This window comes from Staurois parvus, unplaced genomic scaffold (assembly GCF_062004578.1).
Source record: "Staurois parvus isolate SC_StPar_1 unplaced genomic scaffold, SC_StPar_1.0 ptg000543l, whole genome shotgun sequence".
In the NCBI taxonomy this organism is placed as follows: domain Eukaryota; kingdom Metazoa; phylum Chordata; class Amphibia; order Anura; family Ranidae; genus Staurois; species Staurois parvus.
The window spans coordinates 2,311,989-2,334,154 of NW_028318339.1; the positions used below are offsets into that span (position 1 = coordinate 2,311,989).

General features: G+C 41.0%; 1 protein-coding gene across 1 annotated transcript in view; it reads right to left on the reverse strand.

Moving 5' to 3' along the window:
* LOC149451366 (serine palmitoyltransferase 3-like) overlaps window positions 1-22,166 on the reverse strand; it is a 187,866-nt gene that overhangs the window by 61,028 nt on the left and 104,672 nt on the right. Inside the window, exon 7 of the mRNA XM_089690790.1 lies at window positions 2,549-2,654. Within this exon, the coding sequence (XP_089546916.1) occupies window positions 2,549-2,654 (106 nt within the window). The remainder of the gene's footprint in view (window positions 1-2,548; window positions 2,655-22,166) is intronic.

Genomic DNA, 22,166 nt, shown 5'->3' on the forward strand with positions numbered 1-22,166 from the left:
ATCCCTTACAATGGTGGCCACCCTACAAACACATAAAATGTAATAGTCATGCAACTAACTCTGCTAACTGTCATTGGACCTAGAACCATCTGATGATGCGTCAATCAGCCACAGCTCAAGGAATCCGTAGCAACCTCTGGATAAACCCTGGTTAAGAATAACTGGTTTAGATGAACCAAAGTGTTGTTTTATCCAGTATGCATTTTGAGTTATTTAACAGTTATGGGAAAATAATTGCAATGTGATCTTTCTATCCTATATTTTCATAATATATTGTGGCATTTCCCTCTAGTGGCCATCTGTAGACCAGGTACTGAATTCAGTAGCCGACAAGATTGACCTAATTTGAGTGCTATCCAGCAGTCTGAGCAGACTGTTAGGCAGTCCATAGATGATTCGAAAAGAAAATCGCTGGATTCCCTCATCAACACAGCCAGTGTTGATGGGGGGAATGCCTCCAGCTGTGTTATTGTGTTCAACCACCTGGGGGGGCGGGGAGTGAAGGGAGACTTCACAGGACATAGAGCACACTTAACACAATTTTTACTGCTAGTAGCTATAGCCGCTGGCGAAGATCACATTTAGAAAAATTCAACAGGCTGGTTGTACCCAAGCTGATTGGTGAATCGACTTGGGTACAATCAGTGGCCCATACATGAATCAAATCTCGGTTGGTCCCTGCTGAACCGGCTGAATTTCGATCCATGTATGGCTTGCATTAGATATGAATTGGGAGAGGGATAGCCAAGCAAAAATGACTGAACAGCACTGCAGGCATCTCAGCTGACATATGGGATTGATTTACTAAAGCAGTGTACTGAGTGTTCGCTTTTATCAATGGTAGTCTTCATACTTCTTTCATAGCAGGTTTCCCTTAAAGAAGACAATGATGGGTGGAGCCTAGTGCCTTTCATAGCCTAATGACTTTTTAAGTTAGTATAAACTTGTAACCAATGGTATTCCATGGGCAGCTATTAAGGATTGTCCCTTTGGGCTAAAAGTAGACCGCTTTCTACTAAAAGTACATAATCCTAATTACCTTTATTAATCAGCCACCTTCACTCACTATTATAAATTATCCTCGATAATTCAGCTGGATATTAGAGGCCCAATAGCACTGAATAAATGGCCAAGATTTATACTATTTTCTAAAACATTTCTAAAAGATGAAAGATGCATAGAGTCAGCAAGCCAAGGAGGGAACGGTGTCCACTGCATTCATTACAGGGATTTGGCAGTTCTTAAGAAAACAGCAGCTGTGCAGAAGCCTGGGTGCCATATAATAGACAGCAATATTTAGCATTAAGACTTTGGTGGTCTGCTGAATCTGTAGATGATCAAAGGATTTGGAAGACTTGAAGTTTCTCTCTGCTTTGCCAAATGATGTTTATTTAGCATTTAATCTGATTAGAGAGGGGATGTCCAGACTGCTCAGAACCAGCAGGTCAGTGCAGTAATAATGTGCTAGAATTGACTGACAGGTGTTTAGATAAAGGTCAGTCTATGAGTTTCGTCTGCTGCAGATAACACTTCAGATGCTGCTGCTGGAGTCACTGGTAGAGTCACAGCCTTGAGAAACTCTTGAAATGTCAGCAGATCCCAGCACTTAGACAACCTGACTGATGGATATAATTGAGAGGCTGAACAGGATGCACTATTGATTCAATATGTTCCAGATAAAGTACAAGGAAATCTCTAAATCTCATGATTAAAATCAGAGGCTGCTTACAAATCAAAGCTGGCCCCTTTCTTTACCATCTTCCCCACTTCAGAAATCAGTAATGTAAAAACAATTACAGGTAAATGCACAGAAATATCAAGTAATCTAAATAGTTATTTGCAGAATTTTTCCTTTCCATAAGGGCTGTTTCAGACTTGCGGTACACTCTGGAGAGCGATCATTATTTAGAATGCTTTCAGAGGGCATGCTGTAATGCTGCACAACTGCACTGCAGTGCAAGCAGTTGTGGCGCAGCCCAGTTGAACTCAATGGGTGACTTTGACAAGTGGTGCTGCTGGTCAAACTCTGCATCCCAAGTTAAAATTGGTGTGGACATGAATCGCAGTATTGTGGCCACAGCATGTGTACTGTCCCGTTTGGGTGGGTGACCAGGGGGCTGTGAAACTGCAGTTCAATGATAATGTTAATCTGCATTCCCATTTACTGCTAGGATGACACAGCTGTGGTTGCCACTACCTCTGAGACTTACACTGTCAATAACTGCTCCGGATCTCCATTAAAGATCAGGAACCAATCAGAGTGGTTTTTAAACAGGTGATCATTTTGTAAACTATGATATGGTGATCACATGGCTTTGTTTATAAACAAATATCAGAGTATTTTTTTTCTCTGCATTGGCTTAGTCAAGAAAAACACGAGTACAGTGTAAAAAAAATCATAGTGACAATGAAGTGTCAATCTGGCACATTTTCTATGCCCATATGTATGCTTTGAAAACTTTCACAAAAATGTATGTGTCTTGATTTCTTTATTACGATATCAGTCATGTTAAGTTAAAATGCACTCCTCAGTATGTTATCTCCTTACCTGTAAATGCCTTCCACAAGGATCAGTATTTTCTTCCAGGCTCGATGGTTGCGTGGCTGACCGGTGACAATGGCTTCTCGTAGTAATTTTTCCAGATTCTGAATGTCTAAAAACCAAAAATATTTACAGCTATGATAAATTGCCACCTTCTGTCAATTTTCAAGATGAGAAAGAGAGATTCTTTTTCATCTTAACGTGCCAGACCTAAGATAGGTCATCTTATGTTATGAGCTTGATATCACAATAATTGAATTTTCATAGCAGTTTTCTTCTTAAGATCTCAAAGCATTTTACAAATAGTATAAAACAATATAGTAGATGCAACAATAGCTAACAAATCCCTTAGGTGTGAATAGACTAGTGCATTATTAGCCCTTGGGCACAGAAACTATTTTTTTCTTGCTGTGGATAAAGCGGCGAGGGGCTAAAGATCCTATCAGGTATTTTTTTTATATGTCCTGGTGACACCTTGACTGGCTAAGAAAAATCCCAAATTTTATGTTGTCATTATGGCAATGCATACTACATTCACCATTCTTTCTGAACTGCACCCTAATGTACCTTGCCGGCAGATGTGTGTTGTAATGAATGGCACAGTGCTAATGTGTGTTGTGCTGCAATAAATAGGCCAAGCAATTATGAATTCGTTATTTGATGGTTTTTTGTTATATTTTTGTGGGTTTTTTTTGTTATTTGACTTACATTGGGTTTCTGTTAATCCTACTGCACGGCTTTGGGATCCAGTCTTCAGTGTCTTTATTGTGCTGCCGGCCCAAGTCCCCCCTTGCTATCTTGCTTTATTATAAGTTTCTCTGTTTATTTTATTCTCCAAATAGATTGTTTCAGTTTTAACCTGGCCTATTTTATTCTTTATCTGCCCACATGGGGGCGTTTGGTATGGATCGCTTTTAGGTGGTCCCTTGTATTTCAGGTAGGAAGCTTTCTCTTCAATTATAATGTTCCCTGTGTTCTCTTTGACAGCATAACGGGCCATGAGGTTGCATCATGCCTGCGCTACTTCTGGTCATGTGCACTGCACCTTACGATGCTATCTTGGAACCTGGTGTGGATCACATGCCGGGGAGCGGCCCTCAGACACGTCGCGGACACAAGCTCCCCATTTGGGGCCTGTCTGCAGCGTTTGGGCGACCCCTGGAGTCATTTCCCTATACTGTATATACCTGAGGCCTTGTGTTGTTTGTTCCTTTCCTCTGGCTATATGTGTAACCTACTGGTGGCCTGATGTGTGTTTCCAGAAAGAGGTAATGAGGCCATACTTATGGTGTTACTCATGTCTGTCCAGATTTGTTTATGGTGTATGATATCATTATAGTATCGGTTTTTTGTAGTTATACAGACTGGATTCCATCCACCATCAGGCATTCCTTTTCCACTTGGATTATAGTTACCTCTTACTACTACTGTGGGCCCCCAAGGGGAAGATGTGTTCTATTCTTGGATCATAGCCACCTCTTATTACTACTCTGGGTAAATAAGTTTGGCTACTACCTAGTGGATAGATACCCTTTTTCCTTTCTTCCGAGAGCTCTACTTTGTGACCTTTATTCTACTATGGGGGCTTTTTATCTGCAGATTTTCTGCCTTTCAGTAGATAGTATCTTTATATTATGGGTCACATCCCTAACTTTCCTAGATATTGGTGTTGAAAGCTACTAAGGATCTCTGTGTACACCTTCGGTGGACCACGTTGGTTATTCATCTATGCTCATCTAATTTCTATCAATATATATGAGGTATGCATACATACATATCAATTTATAGCTTTTTTTTCTCTTTATGGAGGTCACTGTCTAATTCTTTTCCTAGTATTTGTTTAATCCTTTAGCCCTGATGTGTTATGGGTGACTCCCTTAGGCCGGCAAGCACAAAGTGACACCATCATCCCATCTTCATCTTGAGTTTTTCTTTTGATCGTCTATTCATATAGGCCTTTGGGTAAGATGTTCATGTCATATTTTGTCATTTGATTTATTATATAATATATTATATATATATATATATATATATATACCGTATTTGCCGGCGTATAAGACGACTGGGCGTATAAGACGACCCCCCTACTTTTCCTGCTAAAATGTAGTGTTTGGGCTATACTCGCTGTATAAGACTACCCCTCTTCCAATGCACACCAGTGGGAGGAATAGTGCCCCATCATTGATGTCAGTGGGAGGAATAGTGCCCCATCATTGGTGTCAGTGGGAGGAATAGTGCCCCATCATTGGTATTAGTGGCAGGAATAGTGCCCCATCATTGGTGTCAGTGGGAGGAATAGTGCCCCATCATTGGTATTAGTGGCAGGAATAGTGCCCCATCATTGGCATTAGTGGCAGGAATAGTGCCCTATCATTAGTATCAGTGGAGGAATAGTGCTCCATCATTGGTGTCAGTGGGAGGAACAGTGCCCCATCATTGGTGTCAGTGGGAGGAATAGTGCCCCATCATTGGTGTCAGTGGGAGGAATAGTGCCCCATCATTGGTATCAGTGGGGGGAATAGGTGCCCCATCATTGGTATCAGTGGCAGGAATGGTGCCCCATCATTGGTATCAGTGGCAGGAATAGTGCCCCATCATTGGTGTCAGTGGGAGGAATAGTGCCCCATCATTGATGTCAGTGGGAGGAATGGTGTCCCATCATTGGTGTCAGTGAGGGGTGGAATAGTGCCCCATCATTGGTGTCAGTGGGGGGTGGAATAGTGCCCCATCGTTGGTGTCAGTGGGGGGGGGGGGAATAGTGCCCCATCATTGGTGTCAGTGGGGGGGAGGAATAGTGCCCCATCGTTGGTGTCAGTGGGAGGAATAGTGCCCCATCATTGGTATCAGTGACACCAATGATGGGGCACTATTCCTCCCACTGAGACTTGCTGACCCTGTTCTCGTATGGTGCTGCTGCAGCCAGCATATGTGGTTGCAGCAGCACCTCTACACAGAACACTTACCTGCTGCTCCGGCACTCAATTTTCGCGGGGCCGCTCGGCTCCGCCCCCTCGTCGGTGATTGGCCGCCTGTGTGCCTTTCCTGAGCTACAGTTCTGGCGGCCAATCACCGGTGAGGAGGCGGAGCCGAGCAGCCGCACGAACATCCAGTGGCCGAACTGAAGGAGACGCCGCGCTTCCTGGACCGGATCGTCGTGGGACTGGATCCAGGTAAGAGACATCAGCCCCTGCAAACCCCTGTAATTAATGCCGCAGCCCCCCTAAACATGTGTACCGGCGTATAAGACGACCCCCGACTTTTGAGAAGATTTTCAAGGGTCAAAAAGTCGTCTTATACGCCGGCAAATACGGTATTTGAACCTCACTGGTCACCCTACCCCATGCAGACAGGATTCTTTGTTAATACATGTGTAAATTATATGGTTTTGATATATTTGTTCTTTACCAATGTCTTTCTTTTCTATTGTAGAAGAATTTTATACATTTATCTATTTGTACATTATAAAGTAAAAATTCTTGGGTCCTGAATAAGCGGCTATACCCACGAAACGCATTGACCTATGCACTCAATGTACCCAATTTCTTGAAAAGATGTCATATATGTAAAAATATTTTTATCTGTAAATTTATTAAAAAAGTCTTTAATTTTATATACGTATTCTTTGGTGTTCTGATATATTTGCATGAACCTCGGGGACAAATTTAAAGTCCCACTTCCAATTACCTATTACTTGTCCTAGGCATACGAGATGATGCCCTGAGGTTCCAATGCTATATTCTGTAATATACCACCCCTTCTATTGTATACAGGAAAGTTTAATTCCTATCGCCCGACGCCTGGGACATGTAGTTCCGACCACAGGCAAGAGGTTTCTTTCCCACAGTTAGCCCTGTTGCGGGCAAGCAGAAGGGTCTAGAGCTGGCAGACGACCCCCTCTCTCCCATGATTATGGGCTGTCCCACCTAGGGACTGTGGCTCTGGGCTCCATTTGCTCAGCTAGGGGCCAGAGGAAGAACAGGACTAATGTTTGTCAGACACAGCGGTCTAATCCTTGTGCAGCAGTCCCGACCTTTACTTCTATACCACTCCGCCGGGGTATAGAATTGCCGGGAACCACAGCACAAGGATTACTCTGCCGGGACTATTTTATGATTTTCGGGCAGCGGCTGCCCAATCCTTGTGCTGCGGTTCCTGGCAATCCCATACCCCAGAGGAGTGGTATAGCAGTGAACGGACGGTCAAGACTGAATAAGGGTTAGTGGAGGTCAGGAATCACTGCATAAACCTTGAATGGTGCAGAGAACTACAAGAGGTAAGCACTTGAGACCAGGGGTTAAATAGTCCTGTTCCTTCCCCTGGCTTTTGTAATCGCAGCAGACAAGAGGTTACTCAGCAGTAGTCCTGTTCCTGTCCCCAGTTCCCTGCTGCTTGCACAAAAAATACTGGAATAGCTAAACAGCCTTGGGGCACATTTACACACGGTTCCCTCTGAAGAGCAATCCACATTCAGATTGCTCTTCACAGGGCACTTGACAGGCAGTGAGGTGTTATGTCCCCTCCTCACCACTTGTTTAATCCCCACAGCAGCGCCCCCAACTGCATGCATCACACATGAATGCTGGAAGTCCCCATTCACTTGAATGAGCTGCTTTAATGTCCTACTGCAGCCTGCCACTGCCCTACTGACACCGCCTCCTTGGAGCATCCAAAAGGTGTCCCAGTTCTTTTACAGCCCTAAAGTGTATACAAAACAAAAATTGCCCTGTGCCACTAAAGTATTCAAGTTTAGCTTTAAGAAAAGGTGACAACCCTAGTCCTGTCCCACTGGGATACGCGATCGACCAGCTGGTGCTTCTGCCGGCTGATTATAGAGGCGGACAAAGACCAGGACCACTCTGTCCACCTCTAATATTGGAAACAGGAAGTGAGGAGCATATATCACTTCCGGTTTCCCCGGATGTAAACGGCGACATTTTTAAAAATGAAAAGCATTGACCCCAGATCTCTCCATAAAGAGTGCTTGTCACTGGCTATTGCTGTCACAAGGGATGTTTGCTTTCCATGTGACAGCAATAACAGTGAAAAAAAAATGGAAGCGACAGTATAAACATACATTTTTTTAAAAAAATGCTAAGCAACCCCTATTCTAATACACAGAGACGAATGCACAAGTTGGTCCTGCGTGCACGCAAACAGCAATCATCCCATACATGTATCACCGCAAATGTCAGATCATGGCCAGTAATTCCAATACAAGACACCCTGTGTGTGTAAATCCAAAGTGGTAACCTGTAAAGGCTTTTAAAGTGTCGCCTATGGATAGTAACATTTATGTTGTTTGTTGCTGTTGCACGGGCTTGTGCCATTTTAAAGTGAAGCATGTTTGGCATCTATTTACTCGGCGTAACATCATCTTCTATATTTTACCCAAAAAATTGGGATGTGTATTGTGTTTTTTTGCATTAAAATTCAAAAATGTGTATTTAAAAGAAAAAAAATGATTTGAAAAACTGCTGTGCAAATACCTAGTGACATAAAAATGTATTCTCTATGGCCTTCACTGTAAAAAAAAAAATACATAATGTTTGTGGATTCTAAGAAATTTTCCAGCAAAAAAGTAAAGACAATCCTAAAAGCACCTCTGCCTAATAAAAAAAGCATCAACCCTTCACATTTTCAATCCTGGCAATTTTTCTTTATTATTTATTTATCAGGACAAGTAGATTGACATGAAGGACAAGTAGACTAGGATCCCCATTTTGTCCCTTGGACAAGTAGTTTTTAAAAAAAATTCCACACCCCTGGTATACCCACATGAACTGGGATTTTAACAAACTTTGTTGCAGATAAGCTTTTGTTATTCTGAGGAAATCATTGTTTGTTTGTCTGTGTCCATGTGCAGAGTGACTCTAATAGGATTGGTTTTATAATTATCAGTCAGCTGCTGCACCTGCAGGGCTCTAATGAGGAAATTGGAAGGGTCTGCATCTCTTTAGAAGTGAATTCCCTTTGGGAGTATCTCACCAAAATAACATTTTTGATGCAAGGGTTGCCAAAAATCTGATTTGTATCCTAAAGCAGTCTTCTGGGAAATTCAATAAACCAATGACTGAAGCAGGTAATGACATTTTCAGGGGGGCATTCTGTACACCATCAGTTTACAGAAAGCCTCCATATAGCCATATTGCATTGCATTTTACAGAAAAGTACAGCATTACAAATTGAAAAGGAAAGCTAATTTGTTAATAACATTCAATTACAATATGCCTTGAGTCACAACTGTATACGCTATATTATTATTACTTTTTTTTTAGCTCATTTTTTTCCTACGAAAGTGGAGTTACCTTTTAATACAATGCACGTTAATGTGTGTGTGAATGCAATGCATGTACTCTAAAGGTAGGGGATTCTGGTAGGACATGTATAAAGAGGTATACATTTGATCTAAAAAGGATAGAAAAGGAGGCAGAGGGATTTGGGTAAAAATGAAGTAATGATCCAACAAGGATGCAGTTGGGAACTATGGACACAGTTCAAAGATAGATCCTCCCTCCCATATGGTATTAAGTGAAATGTTTGTTTACATTAATCCAAAAAGCGGAAAATGTCTATCCTAAATGCCAGGATAAATCAGGTTTCAGCTACAATGTACTTCAAACAATCTGTAATTATCTTGAAAAGTCTGACTATTGTCTTGTAAACAGGGTATCCTGACTAACTTGCTAGCTTGGTGGGATTCTGATAAAAGGAAGGCAGCACTGTAATTAACCCTTTAATCTTTGGTAACTTGATACATACATCGATATTCTTCTAAACTGTTCTTTAAAACCAATACAACATTAGACACTGACAAATCAAAATTTAGAATTGTGTTTCTTTTAATTAAATTAAATTTACTTTAATTGAAAAAAAATGTTTAAATTTTACATTTTCTTTAAATCCAAATATTTTTAATAAAATAAAAATGAAAAATCTATATTGTGTTAGAAATGAATGAATTTGCATCTGTGATAAAGCAAATCTATCTGATGGGCCGCTGCAAAGCTGCCCAGAGTTTTCGAGGACAGATGATGTACATGCACAATCTGGCTACCATCAGATGACTGATAACAGACCTTATTTACACTACATTTACATGCCAGTTGTGGCAAGAATCCAGTGGATTGCTCAGCCTGTACAAAGCAATGACAGGCGCAGTTAGCAACATATGATCGCCTCTGGAAACAAACTGTTTGCATCCAGGGGTTATCAACTGTCCCCATCCACAGGTAATCGTTCCATGTGCAATTACATGAACAGACAGCTGTCAGCCTGTCATTGCTTTGTACATGCTGAGAGACCACAACTATCAGTATCCACCTGTAAATCCAGCCAGAAGAATCCACTGGAATCTGGCTGCAGCTGGCAAATAATTGCCGTGTGTATGAGGCACTCTGATGTTGGATAGGGAAAATAACAATGCCTGGAGACAAGAGATTACACCCAATGCAGCTGGCCAGTGCATTTCCTCTGGTCACAGATATTAGATATTCAGTTGACCCGCTTGCAAAAAAAAAAAAAAAGAATCACTTAATCATGTACAATTCGACTGTCTGAGCATGATTTTTTATGACTATGGAAGAGGGTAGGCAAAAGTTAGGTTATGGTTTTACAGCTTTAAGTTTTAGGTATGGACTTTTGAGGCTACTCTAAAGCTGGCAATAGATGGATCTAAATTCAGGCAGTTCAACAGGGACCTGTCGAATTTCGATCTATCTATGGCTGTTCCCATTCATGGGGAGTCAAACTAATGATCAACTTCCAATGAACAGACTTGTTGGAAAATTCTTGTTTGATCAGCGTTACAGTCGATTGGAGAGATGATTACATTTCTTATTTTGAAAATGCTGGTTGCCAGGAAACTGTCTGGCCCTCAAGCATCAATACTTTTTGAGTTACTAACCAAGCCTACAGCAAATGAAGTCGAAAGTCTTTAGGTGTATGCTTGTTTCAGGCCAGTGACTCAAACTACTGATGCCACTGGAGCAGCAAAACAGCCAAGGAGCTGGACTAAAGAGGATTTGAACACTGAAAGCTGTGCCCAAAAAAGTCAAGCTGAGGGCACAGAACGCGTCATCAGTATTGCCTATATGGACCCTGCAGCTGGTCTTTTCCCTCTTATTGACTTAGTTCCGCACTGTATTTTCTGTGGGGGCAGCCTTCTTGGCAGAGAAATAAGGCTTTGCTTCCCCTTGTCAAAGTTGTTCCCAATACAAATGGTGGGGGAATATTTAAGAAGAATCCAGAGAGGTTTATTTAGGCACAGTTAACATTGTTAGATGTTCCCTAGAGCATACTAATTTTCACTTCTTTGGGCTCAGGTTCACTTTAAAGTTAGGGATCAGGACAGGAAGGTGTTTTTTTCCCACTTTTTCCCATTCTGTAAAGGTCATAGTATACTTTACAGAAATTGAATGTACAGTATTAATCACGCAGTCCTTTTTCAGTCAGAGTCTCCAATCACTGTTGGAGGTTTTTCGCTAATTTTGAAAAAAAGATGAAAATGATACTAGATGAAACAAACTTAAATTATCCAAGCTGTTTGCCGAGATAATCATGGCACTTTATCTCTACCTTAACTCTAATGACTGTCAGTAATGATTGTGTGTGTAGGCAGCCTTATATTTATTAGAAAAATATTTCTGGAAATTCCTTACATTCTCCTACCAGTTATATCCTTATATCCAGTGGTCAAGGTTTTAGGCTTTTGCAGGGCCATCCTTGGGATGATATACATTATGGCATCCTTGGTAATATGAAACTAAATTCACAAGAGAGAAGACTTCAATGCTCTTTGTTATACTAAGCTCATGCGCACACATCCAAGTCCATTAAAGGTGGGCTTGTTCAACATCTGGTTAGACAAAAGCACAATACTGACTTGGAGAAGTGTCTTAATTTAGGATTTGGATTTCACCCAACATGATCATCTGCTTGTAATTATCAAAAAGACTTTGATCAAGCAGTTTGATTCAATAAACAATCCTACAGGGAATAATTTTCAATTTCTAATCATTACATGTATATTTTGGGACATTAGAATACTTGTAAGATCAGTCATCCCTTAAATAAACCTGTCAATTTTAGGTCACGCCAGCAAATATCAAAAGATTTATTCATGCTCAACAAATATTTTAACTATAAATCTCAGGATTTATACCTTTAAGTCACTGCATTTTATATCATATAACTGTGCTTTACTTTTGCAATGTAATAAACGTACAAGTAGAGATGAATTACTGTAATATACCCATATATAGGCATTTCCTCACATTATAGAATGGAACATACTTACAAAACACTATTGCGATCTCATGTGTATACAAAGGTAGACCTACAGTTGCAAGAAAAAGTATGTGAACCCCTTGGGATTACGTGGAGTTTTGCATGAATTGGGCATAAAATGTGCTCTGAACGTCATCTAAGTCACAACAATAGAAGAACACAGTCTGCTGAACATAATACTACACAAACATTAGATGTTGCCATGGTTTAATTGCACATAACATGTAAACATTTACAGTGCAGGGAGGAAAAAGTATGTGAGGCCCTAGTTTAATGACTTCTCCCAGAGCTAATTGGAGCCAGGAGTGAGTCAATCTTGACTCCAATCAGTGTGATGATATTGGATGTGTTGCTGACAGCTGTCCTGCCCTTAAAAAACACACACCTGTTTTGGGTTTACTGGTTTCAAGAAGCACTGTCTGATGTGAACCATGCCTCACAGAAAAGAGCTACGATCAAGAATTGTTGACTTGCATGAAGCTGGAAAGGGTTACAAAAGTATCTCCACAAGCCTTGATGTTCATGTGTCCACGGTAAGACAGACTGTCTACAAATGGAGAAAGTTTAGCACTGTTGCTACTCTCCCTAGGCGTGGTCGTCCTGTAAAAATGACTGTAAGAGCACAGCGCAGAATGCTGCATGAGGTAAAGAAGAATCCCAGAGTGTCAGCTAAAAACCCACAGAAATCTCTGGCACATGCTAACATTTTTGTTGACACATCTACAATAATGAAAACATTAAACAAGAATGGAGTACATGGGAGGAAACCACGGAGGAAGCCATTGCTGTCCAAAAAGAATATTGCAGCACGTTTGAAGTTTGCAAAAGAGCACCTGGATGTTCCACAGTACTACTGGCAAAATATACTGTAGACAGATGAAACCAAGGTTGAGTTGTTTGGGAAGAACACACAACACTATGTGTGGAGAAAAAAAGGCACAGCACACCAACATCAAAACCTCAACCCCACTGTAAAACATGGCGGAGGGAGCATCATGGTTTGGGGCTGCTTTGCTGCCTCAGGGCCTGGATGGATTGTTGTCATTGATGGGAAAATGAATTCCAGAGTTTATCAAGACATTCTGCAGGAAAACGTACGACCATCTGTCCGCCAACTGAAGCTCCGCAGAGGATGGGTGATGCAACAGGACAATGACCCAAAGCATACAAGTAATTCAACAAAACAATGGCTGCAACAGCACAGAATACGCCTTCTGGAGTGGCCCAGTCAGAGTCCTGACCTCAACCCGATTGAAATGCTGTGGCATGACCTTAAGAGAGCGATTCACACCAGGCATCCCACGAATATTGCTACACTGAAACAGTTTTGTGAAGAGGAGTGGTCCAAAATTACTCCAGATCATTGTGCAGGTGTGATCTGCAACTACAGGAAACGTTTGGTTGAGGCTATTGCTACCAAAGGAGGGTCAACCAGTTATTAAGTCCAAAGGTTCATATACTTTTTCCTCCCTGCACTGTGAATGTTTACATGTTATGTGCAATTAAACCATGGCAACATCTAATGTTTGTGTAGTATTATGTTCAGCAGACTGTGTTCTTCTATTGTTGTGACTTAGATGACGTTCAGAGCACATTTTATGCCCAATTCATGCAAAACTCCACGTAATCCCAAGGGGTTCACATACTTTTTCTTGCAACTGTACCTCCCAAACAATAAAGCTGGCCAATGGCTGCATACAGAGGAAGCAGTGTGGCTGGTGCCCACCCACCTCTATTCCCATTGGTGTCGGTTCCTGAGTTGCTCTCTCCACACTGAAGCTGTGTAGAATCGGATTCCCCAGGCTGCTTGTGCTTACCTTGAAAGGGTAATTATATTCAGTATTTCTCCTCTTCTGTGGTACAGCACTCTTTTAGCCTGTGCCAACTCAAGGCCAGGCTTTTACTATTGGCGTACCTGCCCTCCCTCCAAACATTTTTATCCCTCAGCATCCATTCGCTTGGCTCAGCTTGAAGGGAGATAAAGCAAGAGAGGTTTATCTTCCATGTCAATTTTTTATGAGTAACTCAATGCAAAGAAGGATTTAATGTGGAGGGAGAAGGGTTTTAAAGGCTGTTCTGACATAACAGCTATTTGGAATGGCTAATTTAGACTTCATTCACATGGGCATTAGGCATGGTGAGCAGTTAGCTACAGCCCTTACAGTACACTATAATGACAGGTTACTGGGTACTGCAGCTATTCTGGACTGTTCACACAGTGATTATCTGTGGTGATGGCTGCTGAACTCACACGTTGTGTACATTCAGCAGCAATCACCACAAGTAATCGCCGGTTTTGTGAACAGCCACAAATAGCTATGGCCACTGGCAACTTGTCATAAAAGAAAGTGTACTGTACAGGCTCAGTGGCTGCGGCTAGCAGTTCACATGTGTCAAAAAAAGCAGCAAGAATAAGCAGATTCCTGCCACTGCCATTCACCATGGCGTCCAAATAGAAAGAACTACTACTTTAAAACAAGGTTTGGTAACTACTACTTTAGAACTTCTATTGGGAACTGCAACATCAGAACAGATATTGGTAAACAACACCTTAGAGAAAGGAATTAGAAACTGCAGAAATTGGGACTCAATTCTCCAATTCTACTGCATAGTACAGGCAGGGATGTCTTAACTAGAGCATTGGCTGGTGTTCATTTCTAGAGCATCTGTGTGGAAATGGCTTGGTCCATTTATGCCAGAAGGAGCAGGAATTGGGGCTGATTTGAGACCTGAAGGAGCAGAAATTGGGGCTGATCTGGGGTGTGAAAGTGCAGGAACTGGGGTGAGCTTAGATCTGAAAGTGCATTAATTAGGTGATCAGAGGTGTGAAGGTGCAGGAATGGAGTTGATTTGATGTGTGAAAGTGCAGGATTTGGGGTGAGCTGAAGTGTGAAGGTGCAGTAATTAGGGTGATATGAGCTGTAAGGATGCAGGAATTGGTCATAAGCAGAGGTGTAAAAGGTGTAGGTATTTGCCTCAAGGAACAGAAATTGGGACTGAGGTGTAAAAGTGCAGGAATTGGAGTTGATCTGAGGTGTGAAGGTGCAGGAATTGGGGCTGATCCCAGGCTTGGAGGTGCAGAAATTGGGGTGATCTGAGGCCTGAAGGAGCAGGAACTGGGACTGAACTGAGGCCTAAAGGCACAAGAATTGTCACTGGAGAATGGGTGTGAAGTTGCAGGAATTGGGGTGAGCTGAGGTATGAAGGTGCAGAAATTGGGGCTGATCTGAGGCCTGGAGTTGCAGGGAATGGGCTGATTTGAAGTGTAAAGGTGCAGGATTTGGGGTGAGCTGAAGTGTGAAGGTGCAGGAATTGGGGCGATATGAGCTGTAAGGGTGCAGGAATTGGAGATCATCAGAGGGGAAAAGATGCAGGTATTTGCGTGATCTGAGGTGTCAAAATGCTGGAATTGGGACTAATCTGAGACCTGAAGGAGGAAATGTGGATGATCTGAGTTGTAAAAATTCAGAAATTGGGGTGAAGTGAGGTCCGGAGGTGCACGAACTGGAGTAACCTGAGGTGTGAAGGTGCAGATATTGGGACTCACCTGAGGTGTGAAAGTGCAGAAACTGAGCCTGATCTCAGCTGTGAAGGTGCAGAAATTTGGGTGATCTCAGGTGTAAAGGTTCAGGGACTGGGGTGATCTGAGGTGTGAAGGTGCACAAATTGGGGCTGATCTGGGGCTTAGAGGTGCAGGAATTGGGGTGATCTGAGGTGTGAAGGTGCAGAAATTATAATCAGAGTTCTGGGGGTTCAGGAATTGGGGCTGAAGGCACAGGAATTGTCACTGGGGACTGGGGTGTGAAGTTGCAGGAATTGGGGTGAGCTGAGGTGTGAAAGTGCAGAAATTGGGATGGTGGTGCAGGAATTGGGGCTGATCTGAGGCCTGGAGCTGCAAGAATTGGGACTGGTCGGAGGTGTGAAGGTACAGGATTGGGGTAATCTGGCAGGTAAAGGTGCAAACATTGGTGTGAGCTGAAATGTGAAGGTGCAGGAAATGGGATGATCTGAGGCCTGGAGTTGCAGGAATTGGGGTGATCTGAGGCCTGGAGAAACAGGAATTGGGGTGATCTGAGGTGTAAAGGGTGCAGGAATTGGGGTGATCTGAGGTGTGAAGATGCAGGAATGAGGGCTGATTTAGGGTCTAAAGATGCAGAGATTGGGTTTGATCTGAGAACTTGATTAGGGTTGCCACTATCTACTCACACTTCATTTCCAACTGTATATTTCGCAAAAGTCCTTGGTTGACATATTAATTTCAACTTTACCATATTGCCTCACAGCACGTGTTCTGCACATGTGTTCTGGAACAGGGGTGCTACCATTTACCATCCTTGAAAGCACCATGTTATCTTACTATTATGAATAGTTTACAGCATTTACTCTGTAAAAATTCCTTTTCCTGATTGAATGTGTAAAGTTGACATTTCTTTTTTACATAGCTGGCACTCTTAATTTCTTAGGAAACATTTTTCGGCACACTGTTCAAAAGCTTGCCTACCCCTGGTACAGTATATACAATAATGCAAGCTAATTTGCAAATATTACCTTTGACGTTTTTCTTTTTCACTTGCCAATTTTTAAGTTATGTACTTGTATCATCAATGCAGGTAACGCAAGCAAGTTTGCTAATATTACCTTTGACTTTTTTTTCCCCTTTCACTTACTTTCCTAAAAGCTGCACTTGAATCATCAACAGTTTTTTTAGTTCAAGCCTTCACTTCTAAATTGTTTGCAAGGTACAAGCCTTTCTGTATGGAGGTATAACAAAGAAAGTATCCCCAATATCCCTTTACATGTGTTCTCTTTGCTGGTAGATGAGCTGGAATGATTCACATATAAAAGAATGGGTTTAAGTGTTTTTTCATGTAACACCTAAAAACGTTTTCTGTCACACACAATTTCTTTTGTATGCTTCCAGGCACTTCACTGACAAACTAAGAAATATAAAATTATTTAAAGTGGTTCCAAAGCAGTAAGGCTTTTTTTAACCTTAATGCATTCTATGCATTAAGGTAAAAAAAAACCTTCTGTGCTTCAGGATCCCCCCAGCAACCCCCCCTTTACTTACCTGAGCCCAGCGATGTGCACGTGGGCAGCGGCTCTTGCCGCTGTTTCCCTCCTCACTGGACAGATTGATAGCCATTGGCTCCCTGTCTGACAATCACCATCAATCAAATGCTGTGACAAGGGAGCGTCAATAGACACAGACAGGGCAGCTTGGAAGCTAGCCTGCATGAGTGTCCCAATAGAAGGGATTTCTATGGGGGGCACCTGCCGAAGAGGAGGAGCCTGGAGTACTGGCGAGGGCCCCAGAAGAAGATTGGAGCTGCTCAAAACCATTGTACACAACAGGGAAGTACAATACGTTTATTATTAGTATTTTTTTTTTTTTAATGAAGCTTTAAGGTTACTTGGAGCTCTTCTTTAAAGGCAAAGTTCACCTAAAAAAAAAAATCATAAATGCACATGATTTTGCAGGTACAAAATGTGCATTCATTATTATTATTATTAAGATTAAAAGAATCAGGGCTACATTTAGGGGTTGTGGCTCCTAACAAATCCAAAGGACTACATGTGTAATATTTATGAAATGTATTTAATAATATAAGAAACTGGGAAGGATAATTGGTTATCTTCTTAAGTTCACCTTAAAAAAATAATACCTAAACATGATTTTGCAGATAAAAAAAATGTGCATCTTTTATTATTATTTTTGGAGCCTGCAGAGCATTGCACCCGCGATCAGAAGATTGTGGGTGCATTTTAGGCTCCTGTAGGATTCCTCTAGTTTTGTGCCTGGAACCCTGTACAGGCTGTTGCAAAGCAAGAGGAAGAATGAATGAACTATGCTGATCGGCACACTCACAGCTCATTCAAACGGCAAGTACATCGGCCATGGTGGCAGTGGGTGAGGAAGAGTGATGGGGGGTGAGTGGGGGGTGCTCAACAGGAACATGTTATGTGTTATACCCTAAATACAGGTGTAAAATGTCACCAAAGATGAATTTATCCTGTAATGCATCACCTGAACACTAATAAAATAAGTTACAAAGCCATCCACAACTTTGACCCCAGCTACAGTACATCACCAACCTGGTCTCAAAATATGAACAAAATCACTCTCTTTGATCCTCCCAAGACCTCCTGCTGTCTAATTTCCGTGTCACCTCCTCCCAAGCTTGCCTCCAGGACTTCTCCCGAGCTTCTCCCATCCTATGGAACTCCCTACCCCATTCTGTTCGGCTATCTCCTAATCTATCCACCTTTAGACGATCCCTGATAACCTCTCTCTTTAATGAAGCTTATCCTTCTTCTAACCAGTAAACTGCCTTTTATTTCATCCATCAGCCCATCCCCACAGCTATTACCTTTTGTATCGCTCAACCCATCCTCCTAGATTGTAAGCTCTAAGGAGCAGGGCCCTCTTTTTCCTCTTCTACCAAATTGTATTGTAACTGTAATGTCTGCCTTCCATTTTGTAAAGCGCTGCACAAACTGTTGGTGCTATATAAAGCCTGTATAATAATAATAACAATTTAAAAAAAGTTGTCTATAAGCTCATACATTCATGAAAACAGACTGCATGCAAGTAAAATGCTTGCACTAGGCAAGAATGGAGAAACATTCAGAAAGCATGCAACGGGGTTGATTTACTAAAACTGGAGCACTCAGAATCTGGTGCAGCTGTGCATGGTAGCCAATCAGCTTCTAACTTCAGGTTTTTAAATTAAGCTTTGACAATAAAACCTGGAAGCTGATTGGTTTCTATGTTCAGCTGCACCAGATTTTGTACTCTTCAGTTTTAGTAAATCAACCCCAATGTGTTGTATTGAAAAATAAAAAGTAATAATTAATATCTATATTAAAAATGTAACCACTGTGAGTGAACTATTTTTAAGCCACATGTGCCCTGTATTTGCAACCAACGCAAAAGCTAAGAAATCTTGCTTTTTTTTTCCTTTAATTTCTAGCACCAGTGACATGTTTTAACACCCACTGTAATAATCCAAATTGCAAGTTCTATTTAGTAAAGTGATACAACCTCTAGATGGCACTAAATGTCAAGAAAAAGGAACAGAATACAAGAACGCTCAATGCTGGTCTGACTTCAGAACATCAAGGCAAACGATAAAGTACCTCCGCTTCTAATAAAACGTTGTCTTGTCAACAACTGCAACTATCTATAGACGCTAATGTGATACGTCCATCAGACAGGATCTACCTGACTGACTAACAGATTCTTTGCAGTCTCTAATAAAACCAAACACCTACAGTGCTCACAAACAACATATGACATTTGCCTACAATGTATGGCACTAACTTACTAAAGGCAATAGGCTGTTCAATTTGCAAGGGAATTTTTTTAGCTTAGTGAATGTGCTGAAAATTCACTTTGAAAGAATACCCCAACACGTGCAAGGGAAATAAAAAAAAACGAACAAATAAAAAAAAACCCAGTATTTTTGCTTGCAAGTGATTGAATGATGAAGTTAGCAAAGCTTCATCTCATTTCACTAAGCTAAGAGAAAATTTCCTTGCAAAATGTACAACCTATTTGCCTTTAGTAAATCAACATCTATGTCAAATGGCATAGTAGCAGCTTTTAATTCAGGTTACAAAAGTGATTTTTTTTAAAATATTTTATTAATTTTCATTTTAAATAATTACATACACTTTAAAAAAAAAAAGAACAAGAAAAAATACTATCTTGTCTATAAATAGTATTATTGACATACATATACATAATCAAATACACTATACTATACTTTTCTCAATCCTATACACATCCCTCCCTTCCTACCCCCCTCCCCACCTCTCCCCCCTCCCCTTATCTCTTCCGCACTGCGTTGTCCATCTCTCCTGGAAATCCTGAGAATTCATTTCTACGATCCCTCTTTTCCTAGTTTATATATTTTATATATTTCCTCCCGTCTCTCTTTCTAAGTTTCCATATATTGATTTAATCTCTTAAACTCCTCCCATTTTTCCCATCTCTTGCGAAAGATCTCCATTTTATCTTCATCTATATGATAAAGTTCCTCCATTCTATATATCTGATCCACCCTTCCTATCCAGTCCCTTATTTTAGGCCCTTCTTGTTCCCTCCAAAACCTGGGTATCAAACTTTTTGCTGCGTTTAAAAAAAAAAAAAAAATTTTATTCAAAATAAAAATGTGATTCGGTAAGGCTGATATGTGCGATAGTGAGTCACATAACTCTGATTTTTAAATCCACCTCAAAATCTGTATTTAGCATCCCCAGAACAATGTTTTGAAGCCCACCTCCGCCTTCCCGTGATCCCCCATAGTTTACTTCAGCCATACTCCCCTTCTTCTCCCCAGTCATTGTTCCAGTTTAGGTTTGGTCATCATCCAGAATCATTCAAACCCTTCCTTTGAGCACAGACAGTCATTACCAGACCTGTAGTCCTTTTAACTATAGGAGGTGCCATTTTGACACATTCAACACTAAGTGCAAGCTTTGGAAGATGGGAAAAATTGCCCATTAGTGGCACACGTACAATTTCTGTGTCTTGCGTACACTGTTTGATTTCTCCCAGAGTTTGCTCCTTGACAGAAGAGTGGAAGATCAGGGTTGAAAGTGTACAATCCAAACGCACACGTTCCAGCGTTAAAAATGGCTGTGCGTATAAGTGGGTGCTGCAGCGACCATCGGCTGGAACCGAACAGAATCAGCAAGGGAAAATGTCACCAGCACACTGAGGATCACCAATATGGGATCAAAAGTTGTAATGAACAATCACATAGTTAAAGCAACATGCCTGATGAAGGGGTCCTGCGAGACTCCGAAACGTTGCCTTGCTGTAACTATGTGATCGTTCATTAAAACCTTTGGACCTATACTGGTGATGCTTGGTGTGCTGGTGATATTCTCCCTTGAAGGACAGGGTTGGTCACGTGACTTGAATTCTATGGTAAGTAGTGGGGAAAAAAATTCAAAAACAAAAGAAAAAATGTTTAGGGTTTGGATGGATGACCGAGTCTGCTAGTATGCAATATTGGGCTTAAAGGATAAGTTCACCTTTAGGAGAACCCATATTTAGGGTGTAGCATGTAAGATGCTCCTATGCACTCACCTCTCTCTGACAGTGAGCGGGGGATCATCTCTCCACACTCACTGTCATAATTTGACAACAGCGTAGCCAAGCAGGACTCCACCCACATGGCTGCGTAATTCATTCATTTCCTGTGAATGAATAGACTAAAAAGTCACATCAGCCATTGCAGCTGACAGCTTTTAGTTCTCAATGAACTGTAGGGGTGCTGGTCAGCACTCTCGTAGCTCGTTGATTTTTCCTGCAATTCAGTAAATGTCTGCCTGTACGGGAGGTATAGGCAGACAGCTTACTGAGAGTCTGCAGGATCCTGGTATTGTGCTGGCAATCTGCTAACGGGTGCAATGCTTTACAGGCTGCAATGTAAAAAAATTATAAATGCACATTTTTTTTACCTGCAAAAAGAGTTAAAAGCCTTATTTATTTATTTATTTTACAAAAGGTCAACTTAGCCTTTAAAGGGCTTCAGAAAAGCTGCATGAACTTTGTTAACTTTAGTAAAAACAGGAAAATGCAGAATAGTACATTTAAAGTCAAACATTTTTTTTGTAGTTTTTAATACAGTGAGAAAATGCTGAATCAACTATCAATTTTTACCGTGTTACCCCACCCCGCTGGGAGAATTCACACCTTTGACCACTTTTAATAGACAGAACTGGAACAGGAGGTGGGGGTAAAATTCTTTTACTTTCTTACTTTTTTTTGCCTACTCTGATCATAACAAATAAAGAAAATATATGCAAAACCCTTTAATATGAGATTTGAAATGCTTTCTCATTCAGTAACAGCCCTTTGCATGTTCACTTTTATTGTATAAAAATTAAAATGTTTTACTTGTAAACTAGTAAAACAATCCAGATATAACACCATGAATGGTATTAACCATATGAATTATTAAAAAAATAATCTTCGAATAAAAATATTTGTCTGTTTTAGTCTACTGTATTCATATATAATGTACTGTAAATTAGATGGCAAGAACTGGGGAACTGGCCGCTGAAAATAGCCACACATCCATCCTAATTCACAAGTTATCTCTAAAATGGAAACATACCCTGAATATAAATTCAGATATCAGAAAGAGTTTTGTCTGTAAAACTCTTTTTGTCATATATCCTTAGTATAACCTAAAAATATTGCTTTGTTCAATATGTTAAAACCTCATTGAGGCACCTGAGATTCTAGGAAGGTGCTATAGCTTCTCCAGAAAGATCAAAAGACCTAAATATTTTATGTGGGAAAGAATCTCTCCAAGTCATC